Source organism: Malaclemys terrapin, chromosome 7, assembly GCF_027887155.1.
Source record: "Malaclemys terrapin pileata isolate rMalTer1 chromosome 7, rMalTer1.hap1, whole genome shotgun sequence".
NCBI lineage: Eukaryota > Metazoa > Chordata > Testudines > Emydidae > Malaclemys > Malaclemys terrapin.
In genome coordinates, this window is record NC_071511.1 from 93,040,111 (window position 1) to 93,052,322 (window position 12,212).

General features: G+C 39.8%; 1 protein-coding gene across 6 annotated transcripts in view; it reads left to right on the forward strand.

The window, feature by feature from the left end:
* Nucleotides 1–12,212, forward strand: part of MINPP1 (multiple inositol-polyphosphate phosphatase 1) — a 79,358-nt gene that overhangs the window by 11,238 nt on the left and 55,908 nt on the right. For all 6 annotated transcript variants that reach the window (XM_054035305.1, XM_054035308.1, XM_054035306.1 and 3 more), the window contains exon 4: nt 4,216–4,349. In XM_054035305.1, coding sequence (XP_053891280.1) covers nt 4,216–4,349 — 134 coding nt within the window. The remainder of the gene's footprint in view (nt 1–4,215; nt 4,350–12,212) is intronic.

Genomic DNA, 12,212 nt, shown 5'->3' on the forward strand with positions numbered 1-12,212 from the left:
ACAAGTTTTTTTTCTTTTTGTTTTCTTTTCTGATGTCTAACCTACATTTCCTTTGCTGCGGATTAAGCCTATTACTACTTCAGTGGAGAAGGAAAAGAGTTGATCACCATGCTCATTAGAACAGCCCTTCACATATTGGAAGAGGTATCCGGTCCCGCCTCAGTCTTTTTTTTGTCAAGACTGGCAGTTGTTTGTTTTTTAAACTTTCCTCACCGGTCAGGTTTTCTAAACCTTCTATCACTTTTGTTGTTCTCTTCTGGACTCTCCAGTTTTCATCTTTCCTAAAGTGTGTGGTGTCCAGAATTTGATACAGTACTCCAGCTGAGACCTCACCACTGCTGAGTAGAGAGAGAAAATTACCTCCCACGTCTTACAAATGATACTGCTGTTAATACACCCCAGAATATTAGCTTTGCTTGCATCTGGAGCTCAGTGTTGACTTATTTTCAATTTGTGATCCACTATAAACCCCAGATCCTTTTCAGCAGTACTACCACTTTAACTAGTTATTCCCCAGTTTGTAATTGTGCATTTGATTTTTTCCTTCCTAAGAGAAGTACTTTGCATTTGTCTTTACTGAATTTCATCATCTTCAATTCAGACCAATTCTCCAATTTGTCAAGGTCATTTTGAATTGTAAACCTGTCCTCCCAAGCACTTGTAACCCCTCCCAGCTTGGTATCATCTGCAAACTTTAAGCACACTCTCCACTCCATTATCTAAATCATGAATGAAAATATTGTATAGTACTGGACCCAGGACTGACCCCTGTTGCACCCCACTAGATGTGCCCTCCCAGTTTGACAGTCAACCAGTGATAACTACACTTTCAGTATGGTTTTTTCAACCAATTGTGCACCCCCCCCCCCATAGTAATTTCATCTAGACCGCATTTCCCTAGTTTGCTTATGAGACCGTCCCACATGACGGGACTGTGTCAAAAGCCTTGCTAAAATATATAATTGCTAAAGCTTCCTCCTAATCCATTAGTCCAGTAATCTTGTCAAAGAATGAAATTAGGTTACATTAGCATGACTTGGATTTGTCCAGAGCGTGCTGGCTATTCCTTATAATCCTGTTATCTCTTAGGTGCTTACAAATTAATTGTTGAATTATTTGTTCATTTGTATTGAAGTTAGGCTGACTGGTCTATAATTCCCCGAGTCCTCTTTGTTCCCCTTTTCAAACATAGGTACTCTGTTTGCCCTTCTCCAGACTTGTGGAACCTCACCTGTTGCCCATGAGTTCTCAGAGACAATTGCTTCATCTAGCTCCTTAAGTAGGCTAGGATTCATTGCAACAGGCCCTGCTGACTTGAACACATCTAACTTATTTAGATATTCTTTAACCTGTTCTTATGTATTCCTTCCCCCTTGTTATTCATATTACTTATGTTGAATATCTGGTCGTCACTAACCATTTTTAGTGAAGACTGAAACAAAATAGACATTATGCTCCTTAGCTTTCTTAATGTCATCAGTTTTTAGTTCTCTCTTTCTGCTAAGTAGAGGGCCTATTCTTTCCTTCATCTTTCTCTTGCTCCTAATGTATTTACAGAACATCATCTTATTGCCTTCTTTGTCCCGTGCTAGGTGTAACTCATTTTGTGCCTTAGTCTTTCTGATTTTGTTCTTACATGGCTTGTGTTATTCTTTTGTACTCCTTAGCAGTTTGCCCATGTTTCCACTTTTTATAGGATTCTTTTCTGAATTTCTGGTCATTACAGAGCTCCTGATGCAGCCATATTGGCTTCTTAATATTCCTATCTTTCTTTCATATTGGGATAGATTTCAGTTGTGCTGTTAATATGGTCATCTTGAGACACTTTCAGCTCTCCTGAACTTTCCCCTTAGATTTTCTTCCCATGGCACCTTATCTACCAGTTCTTAGTTTGTTAAAAGTCTGTTTTTTTTTTTTATAAATCCATTTTCCTTATTCTGCTGCTCTCACTACTTCCTTTCCTTAGACTCATGAAATCATCATTTCATGATCACTTTGACCCAAATTGCTTTCCACCTTCAGATTTGCTACCAATTCCTTCCTGTTGGTCAGAATCAAGTCTAACATGGCTGCTCCCCTGGTTACTTCCTCCACTTTCTGGAACAATGTATTTCTGGTCATTAGAGTCCCCCCCACTATGACCAGGTGTCATGTTTTGGATATTTATTACTCCTGGAGGAATTCTTTACCAAAAAAATTAAAAATTCTGCACACAATATTTGAAAATTCTGCATATTTTATTTGTCATAATAACACAATATAATCATGCCAGTTACAATTAAGCATGTTGGGTGTGGATGGGAGGGGTTTTTTTCAGGGGGTGGGTGGGATTATTAGGGTGTTGGGAAGCCTCCCCCATGTGGACCCTGGCTGACTCCCAAGCCTCTCCCATTCAGTTAACCCCTGTCCCACAGCCCTTATCCCCATGGGTCTCTGCAGCCCCCCTCCTCCATCCTCAGGCTCAATGCTGTCAACCCACTAGCTCCTGAGCCCATTCTCCAGTCTGTACCCCCACACTAGCCATTCTGAACCCCAGTCTGAGACACCTTCCCCTCCCCACCAGCAGCTCTGTGTGCTCCACTCTGTCCTCACCTGGCTCCGCGGGCAGGGTGCTGTGTTGAACTTCTACACCTGGGGGAATTCTGCAGCACTGGCAAAATTTTGTATTTTGCCTAAGAAGTGCTGCAGTTCTGTCTTTTGCCCACAATGGGCTGCTGTGGCACTAGAACAGCTGGCAGGAATGCAGCCTGCTGTTCTGGCACCACAGTGGCCTCTAATGGACAAAAGGCAGAACTGCAGCACTACTTAAGCAAAATTTATTTGTTTTAGAACTGTCTCCTCCACCCCCTCTTCCTGATTTGGTGGTCTGTAGTAGACCCCTATCATGATGTGCCCTATTTTTGCCCCTTTTATCTTTACCCAGAAACTCACAACTGGTCTGTGTCTCACCTCTTTCTGAATAAGTATATATATTCTTGATGTATAATGCAACACCATGTTTCTTTTTACCGTGCCTGTCCTTCCTGAACAAGCTGTACCCCTGTATACCAGTCACGAGGCTTATCCCACCAAGTCTGTGATGCCAGTTATCATAATTTAGCTTTTGTACTGATAGTTCTGGTTTTTCCTGTTTGTTGCCCATACTCCTTGCATTGTGTGTAGACTTCTAAGACGTTGATCAGAGTCCCTCTTGTTGCTCCTATGACCGTATAGTAATTTTCCATAACCCCCCAAAATCTAATCCTCTTTTAAGGTCACTTTCCTTTATACTTATTTCTGGGCTTTTGTCACCAGCTCCCTTTAAACCTAGTTTAAAGTTCTCCTCACCAGGATGGTGATGGTTTTGGTCAAATGATCTTTTTAAAAAGTATGTTTGCTTTCAAACTAGTTCCTTTGAAGGGCTGTCTCTGAGAATGGAGCTGATGTATGAATGTGCAGTAGGGATCTAGGAATGGTGGGACCTGGCATGTAAATGGGGAGGGGGGAAGGGGCCAGAGGAAGAGCCCAGGCATGATGGGGTAGGGCAGGCCAGACAGCCAGCCAGGTTAGCAACATGAGAGCCGGTATGGTAATCAAATCAATTGGTGGTTCAAGTCGGTTTGGTGGAGTATTGCAGTCTCTACCTCAGAAGAGCTGAAGTATTCATTTGTAATGACATGTTGCTCTGGCTTTGAGGAATGCTAGGGTCTTCAGAAGTCTGCCTCGGGAAGCTGGTGTGGGGAGACAAGTGGGGATCTTTTGATGGTGCTTTTGATGTCCTGTGCAGCTGCCCATAGCAGGGGAAGCTGGGCAGGCTCTGCACTCCTCATGTTGTCTGATGGGATTCACTTCAGCAAGACAGGTCTTGGCTCTAGGCTCTTTAAGTTGATCATTTAATGATGCATTATACATAAAAACAAGGTGATGGCAGCCGTAGAAATTCAGGAAATTGCATTGCTCTTCTGCTTGAAGCTTTCCCATAAAAAAAAGCTAATACAAATAGACATTAGGAGGAGTTGTAGACTCATGCTGGAAGATCAGAAATCAATGGCCATTTTTGTTTGTATTTTTTAACTCAAGACGCAACAGTAGGCATGTACATTTTTTTAAAGCTGACTGATCAAACTTGCCCATTTTCCTAAGAAAGCTGTCAGTGCCATGTTATTTGTAGTAGTGTCGTCATCTAGACGAAATAAATGTTGCATTTTTGTTACACATTTTAAAATCTTATTCTAGGTACTGGAATACCTGAATGACCTAAAGCAGTACTGGAAGAGAGGATATGGGTATGATATCAACAGTCGTTCCAGCTGTATTTTATTTCAAGATATCTTCAAACACTTGGACAAAGCCATTGCGGAGAGTAAAAGGTAAAAAAGCTTTTTTTTATTTTATTTTTTAAACTTTCAACTTTCTGCACTTTGGTCATAACTCGTATGCAGCCCTAAAGGGATAGACCTGAAGGAGATTAATGCTAAGAACTTGGATAATGGCTCAAGAATTAAATAATGTTTGGGCTTGGTTAGCATCCTTTAAGGGACTGATTCTCTCATATGTAATAAGGCAATATTAATTCATCATGCTGCATCCTGTTTAGCCGTATCAATATCTATGAATGGAGTTTCATCCAAAAATATTCATAAGATATGGAGGAGTTTTTCACCTTGTTTTTATGACCTGCTCTCTCCTCCTACACACACATAGCTCAACGGCTTTAACTCAGACTTTTTAAATTGTTTATTTTCTTATCTGAGAGAGAGCGTTGCAAGTTATGGCCCACAGGGGAAAACCCTTGAAGGTATGGTGTTTAGCACACTATTTTTTGAGTTGTAATAATTTCACTGAAAAGGAGAAAAGTACTTCTTCACATTATTTTATTTTTATTACCATAACCCCTAGGAGCCCTAATCATGGACCAAGACCCATTTTGCTAGATGCTTCTTGCCCCAAGGAGCTTAGTCTAAAGACGATCCCTGTTTGTTGGGTTAACAAAAGCCTGTGTTTTATTTTTTATTTTTTTAAATGTTGTTGAATCATTTAAGACTTAAGTGATGAGCCAGCAGCCAAGTCTGAAAGAAATTAATCATTTTGATTTAGAGAGTGTTGATGTTCTGTTCCAGCTCATTAAGAACAGCATAATTTTAAGAGAGGTCAGGTTAAAATCATTAACAACAAGGATATTTGTTTTTGTTTTTTAAAGTTAAACGGAAAATGTAGAATTTAACTTACTTCTTACCAGTAATATATCAGATTGGATACTAAAGGTAGGTTTGTTCAGATACACATGTATTTTCCTAGTTGTGTTTACTCTGATTCTCCTGCTACTGGAGGGAGATGACTTTTTCTTTTTTTTTTTTTTTTTTTTTTTTTTTTTGTGTTTAAATTATTCTAGACCTCTATTTGAAATATTTTAGGGATTGCCAAATAAAAAAGATTGAAAACGACTGTTCTAGACCAATTCAGATACTTGAGTATAGTTCCTCCCTTTTTGGAGTAAGAGCATTGGAGCTGTTGAGATTTAATTTTGCTGTTTTATATAAGGGGCGTATCATCTTAGACTTCTAGGTTTGTCACCAGTAGTTGGAATACAGACAAAGATACCTGTCTACAGAAGCAATTTTAGAGCCAAGCCAACTAGATGCTTTGAATCATCTCTTGCAAACCACAACTATCATCCCAGTCCCGCAGGATCTGGAGAGGACAAGCCATTTACTCAGCATATTCAAAAGGCTGGCTTTCATCCAGGATTTGACATGTAAATTGTTCTCTGAGCACCAAACTTTTGCATGAATCCCAAGTCAGTAGTTCATATGGCAATATAGGAAAATGTCTCTGTCGTATGGACCTTCAGGATGCCTATCTGCAGATCCTTACTCTTCTACCACTTATTTCTATTGCTTCGCCAACCTGGGACAAAAATGTTAATACCAGGCCTTACAATTTGGTTTACCCTCAAATCCCAAACCTTTATTCAGGTTATGATACTCAGGAAAGGTGGTTTCATAAACTTTTCTAGCCTTATCTTGACTGGCCAGGTACATATTACTGTGAGCATACCGTGTACACACTCTGAACCAGGTTCTGCAGCTTGTGCATCTTCTGTGATCCCATGTGGTGTTACTGCAGACCCTTGGGTCTCCAATCACAAGCCTGGATGTTGATTTTCCTAGTCCCATTGGGCCTCTTCAACACCTGTCTATTGGAAAATGCAGTCAAAGGAACTGAGTTCCTAAGGAGATTCCAATTTGTGGTGGTGTCCTTAAGAAGTTGCTCATCCCCAAAAGTTGTCCAAAGGGATGTCCTTTTGTCCCCTTGACTGCCTGTAATCCTGGATGTCAGCCTATACAAGTAGGGAGCTTTTGTGGGAAAGGCTGTAGGTAGTGGTCATTCATGGGGGAAGCTGTCCATCAACCATCTGGAAGAGGGAGTTAGCTCTTGTAGTTGAGGTTTTAGAATGAAGCATGTATTTCAGTAGAACAAGACCACAGTTGTATACATTCTCCAGCCAGGGGTTATGAACTAAGATGTCTATTTCAGTGGCTAGCTGCAACGTGTTGCATCAGAAATTCAAAAAAGCACTCTTGCTCAATGGGGAGGAAGGCGGCCTCCAAGGACAAGGTGCATCTGGTTATCTCTTTCTGAATAGACCTCTGTGAATAACTATTTTATTTAGTGGTGGAAAAAGAAATTTCAAATTCCTTCAAAGGCTGTTAGGACAGTGCTTAGCTTTGTCATAATTAGAGAGCATCCTTGTTAAAGATCTGCAAGGCAGCTGCTTTGGGTTGAATGCATATTATTGCAGAATGCAGTGGATGGGATGATATAGTTGAGCAGAAGGCTGCTTCAGGAGCCTGTAAGGCGATAAACCCAGCCTAAAACATTAGACTGGATTGAGGAGGTCTGGACTAGTATACAATAGAAAACAAAAATCTTCTCTTCCCCTTATTAAAGTTTTCATGAGTCTAAATACACTTCTGTCAAATTTAGACTAACGCAGGACCCCCCTTGGGTCACTCTGGCTTGTCCAGTTTTTCTTTGCTGCCCTACAGTAGACTTACTGCTTTAAAGTTCACATACTTGGTTTCCATCTAACAGGAGAGAAAGTTTGCATACATTTGGACCTATATTCAAAAACTCTGAGAACATAAATAGATGCCAACTGTATACATGCAAACTACTGCTGTTGATTTCATTTTTAATGTAATGAAAACTCTAATCTTAAGGCTTATAAAATTGTTTAGCACCAACATTTTAAGTTTGTTAAACTACTGTACCTGATAACTAATTTACCAGGCTTCTGGCTCCCCAGCCATCACCTCTCTTGGGTGGAGACACTCCTGCTGGGGTGTTTACAGGCTGTGAGGTTCCCTGCCTACACTGTGAATTTCCCAACAATCAGGCTGTCTAAGCAGACCTGCTTGGCTTCTCTTAGAGGCTATAAATAGCATAACTGCCAGCAGTTAAGTAACCACACAGCTCTTTCTAAGGCCTGGTCTACACGGGGGGGGGGGGTGTTGATCTAAGATGCGTAACTTCAGGTAGGCTATTCTCGTAGCTGAAGTCGACGTACCTTAGATCGACTTAGAATCACTTACTTCGCATCTTCGTGGCGCGGGAATGACAGCCTCTGCTCCTCTGTCGACTTTGCTTCCGCCTCTCGCGGAGCTGGAGTTCAGCAGTCAATGGGGGAGTGATCGGGGATCGATTTATCATGTCTATACTACACGCGATAAATCAACCCCCGATAGATCAATTGCTACCTGCCAATTTGGTGGATAGTGTAGACATTTATTCTTATTCTTAAGATAAAAGCATTACAGTGAAAACATATTAAAATCGATAAAAGAATCTATGCACGTGCTAATAAGCTTACCAGAGATCATCCCAACCCTACAAAGGTCTCTGACAGGTGAACAGTCCTTCAAACCCCATGAAGGGGCTTTCCTGTGATTACAAGTTCATAACCGGTGTTAGCTCAGAAGAAGCCCATGCATGAATCTGAGAGTCATTCTTCTATTCTATTTGAGCCTTTGATCTGGGATTACTTAATTCATAAACAATGGGTTTCTCCTCAGGGCGTAGCTTCAAAAGGCTGGATTTTTGCATACACCTCTCTCTAGAGATTTCCTGGGAAACTCGTTTAACTTTAAAAGTTCACATAGTTTCAAATAGTCCTTTGAAGCTCATAACTCTTTTCTGGATTTACATTAGTCAGGTCTTGTCCCTAGAGATGCTACATACAATAATACATAAAGATTTCCATTTTTAGTACAGTGAACTTCTAAAATACTTAAACTTCAGTAAGGTATAACTGAATTCAGTAAGGCTTATCCAGGATATTGCAGGAAATTTCTAAATCGGTCATGGTATATAGTGTAGGGCCCTATGAAATCTGTGTTAACAAGAACCTGGATGGAATCACTGAATCAAAACATTAACGTGGAACCCTGCTCTCCCTGGCGTTAGGACTGCAGTGTCAAGCAGGGCGGGCTGCACAGCTGAGCTAGAGTCAAGCGACTCCATATTGAGAGCCTCCTGATCTGCTGTGCTATGCAGTGCTGAGGAGGAGGGCTGGAGGCTGATGTTGGAGTGTCCCCCTCCTCCCGCCTGTGTACCTGGTCTCCACTGAGCTGGGATTGCAGGGGGTGGGGGTAGGGAGGCACCTGTCTGTGCACCAGTTGCTGCCAGCTGCTGTCTGAACAAGCGTTCAGGCTGGTGAGATCTGTGCTTAAAGAGACTCTCTCTTTCCCCCTTAACACACATTCTCTCTCTCTCTCTCTCACACACACACACACACACACACACACACACACACTTCTATATGTTACTTTTACTGTATATCTGCAGAATGATTTGTTTAAATTGTTGGATTTTTTTGTAAAATCAGTTTTTTCCCATTGCAATGCAATTTTGATTATTTTTATGCATTTAAGGTAAGGCTACTTTAAACAATTTTGATTTAAAAAAAACCCCCATAAAGATGGAATTTTTTTTAAAGAAAAAAAAACAAAATCTGAAAATAAGAAATCTGAAAAGTCACAATAATAAAACTGATTCCATAGGGCCCTAGTAGTGGAGAGGAGAAGGGGGCAGAAGCAACAAAAGCATGAGAAAAATAACAAAGCCAATGGGAGTGTTTATAGATATTTTGTAAGAGGTCCCAGGGTGCTGCACTTTCACTGTAGTGTGCCAATAATCTAGTCTGTTGGCTCTTTTTTTTTTTTTTTTTTTTTTAAGACCTAAATCCTGTGTATTGTTATGGACTAAAGTCTAATTCTTATACAAATCTCCCCTTATATGAGCAGAGGAATAATAGGCTAAAGATGAATAATCAATCAACTTACAAGTCATATCTGAGGAGATGTGGAAAAATACCTATATTAAAGTACCAAACACATGTTTTTAATTAAAAGTGATCCGGCTGGCTTTTAATTCCAGATCCGCAAAATGTTCATGTAGGTTTGTCTTACTGACTTTAAAATTGAATCCACTAGCTTGACTTGCACAGCAATTGAACAAAATGGATATTCATTCATTCCTAACAGTTTTGGGGCTTCATATGTTTTAGAAACTAAAACTAAAGTGGAGTTTAGATCTAATACATGTGGGTGACATTAAAACTGCTTGAGTTTGTAGACAAAAAGGGCATAACTTACTGAAATTTGAGACTCAAATGTACTTCTCTGCCTTCTCATGCACTTCCACTCTGTCCAATGAGGTGGGAAGTAAATATTTAAGTTTAACTTTCATCTGAATTAATTACCTGTCATTCATGTCCCGCAAACAGAGTAGCACATACTCGTGGACTTGTATGTTAACCATTCACCACAGCAAAATATTAAGAATCCTTAGTCTTTTGGTTCTGAGACCCTGATCTTGCAAGCAAATATGTACATTCTTAACTTTACTAGCAAGAGCAGTTGCAGCTTCAGTGTGCCAACTCAGTTGAACAAAATCACTTAACACTTTCCATTTGGCTTTTGAAAGCAAGCAAGGATGCTTGCTGCTTATCACTGTTGAAGCCCTTTTCTTGACAACTAGTATTAGGAGATGAGTGTGCTAGCTATGACATGGTCTCCTTTTTAATCTAACCCTAACACGTTGTGTTTAATACTAGATAATCTTTAGATGAATCCTAAAGGTCAGGAATTCAAAGAGAATTAAAAGGAAACTGTCAATCTGACTTAGTTGTCAGATATTTGGTATCTGCTGCAAGCCTTCTGGTAGATATTTGGTAAGCAAGAAGTTAGATACACTTAACATTAAAAGTTTGCCTTTCAAAATAAAAGCTGTGTAATTTACTCTTCTTACACAAAATTTAGAACAGATAAGCATTCTGAATTGATTTGTCAGCTCTAATATAGATTAGTATTTAGTTAAATGCATATTGGGTAAGAGAAACATGAAGCAAAGCTTCGATATAATCTACATGTTCAATTTTGTATGTGTATTTAATATACCAAATTAGCTGCAGTATCATACATGAGCCTGTGCTAAGGAGCTGACTTACTCTCATGCCCTTACCATCATGCATGTGTTAAAATCTAGCAGCTGCAAGGGGAAGCTTTGTTTCGGGAAGGAGTTGGTGTGGGTGTGAAGTTTTTTATAATAATTAATAAAAAAGCCACAACAACATATGAATCAATGTATTAGATAAAGGGGTGGGTGGACTCTGAAGTAATGTTGTATTTTTGATTCTGGGTCCCAGTGGCTACGCAAACAACGTGAGCTCCAGTCTGTTTGTCACCAGAGCTCTTAGGTGGAGTTTGAGCTTTATAATTGAAAATGAAGAGTTGAGTGTTTGAGAAATTACCTCTGCCATCGCCACTGCAACCCTAGCTGGGGCTGGGACTGGGGAGAAAGGTGCCCTGCACGCCCCAATCTCCCCCAAACCTCCATCACCTCACCCCACTGCCCCCACCCTCCACGTTCACCTGTGAGCGCGGCTGGTGCATAGCCCTTGATGGCCTCATGTGCGGCTGCACAGGTGCACACCTTAGAGGGAACACAGGCCAGGATACTTCTTACCTGGTATCGCTGTCACTAGACCTGCTAAAACCACTAAGCCACGTTTAAAGGAAGCATACTTTTTTTTTTTTTTGGTGAGATTAAAGTCACCTTGCTTTTGTTGGGGAGCCATTTTCCTAATGCGTGAAAGATTTTTGCAGTCCACTATACCCACTTTTATTGATTTGTAATGCAATTTATACCTTTTATTTCTAGCAACAGTTCTGACCAGAAAGTGCTTTCATTCTTGCCATTTTATTTGTCAGGTTAAATAAGTTCCCAAACACTACATACTTGGTTTTGTCTTGTAGCCTGCCAGTCCCCTTCTTCTGACAGAAGTGGAGTGAAAGCTTTAAATTTTTGTTGGAATTCTGGTTTGACTTTTAAATACCCTCAGATCATGTGCCTTTTACTATGTCCATTTTCCTTCTAGGAAGGTTAAATAAAATCCGCTTTTTAGCTAGTAAAGACTTGATTTTTTTTTTTAATAGCTTTGCAGGTACTGATAAATTTGGGATTTTAATCTAGTTTTTATTTGACCAGATTGCTATCACTGACTGTACCCAGTAAGTATTTACTACTAGTCCCATAAAAAGAATTCAGAGAAAACCATAAAATGGTAAATGGAGGTGACAAAAGAGGGAGGAAAAATAGGTGAGAAATAATCAGTGTATTTAAAAATGGCCTAAAACATGCTCATTCATTCTGAAACTTACAAAAATTCTTCACTTATTAATATAATTTAGATTATTCAGGTTTGTAATTTGAATAATGTTAATCTAATTTATATCCTTTTTACATTTTACTCACTTTGGACAGACTTTCTGGTTTCGCTCTGGGTCTCATGCACTAGCAAAAACACAGTTGTATTTGGATTTCATACACAGAGGGAACTCTTAAACACTGAGAATTTTGTGAACTATTTGACACTGGTTTTATCTGTACTTTTGTCTATGGATACTGGATGAACAGTGTGCCATCTGTACAGCAAATAGGTCTGAATGCATATGCCCAAGTCATGGACATTTTCTGTTTGGGTAATGAAATTATAAAACATTACAATGGGTTTTAAGTTTTGAATAAAAACAGCATGTAGTTCCGTCACAGAGCAGAAGATGGCAGAATTAAAACAGTGAAGACTCGAATATAATACTGTGAATTAGCTAATCGGTTCACTAAATAATGCTTAGATATCTATGTACTTTTATCTCCAACCACTATTGCCT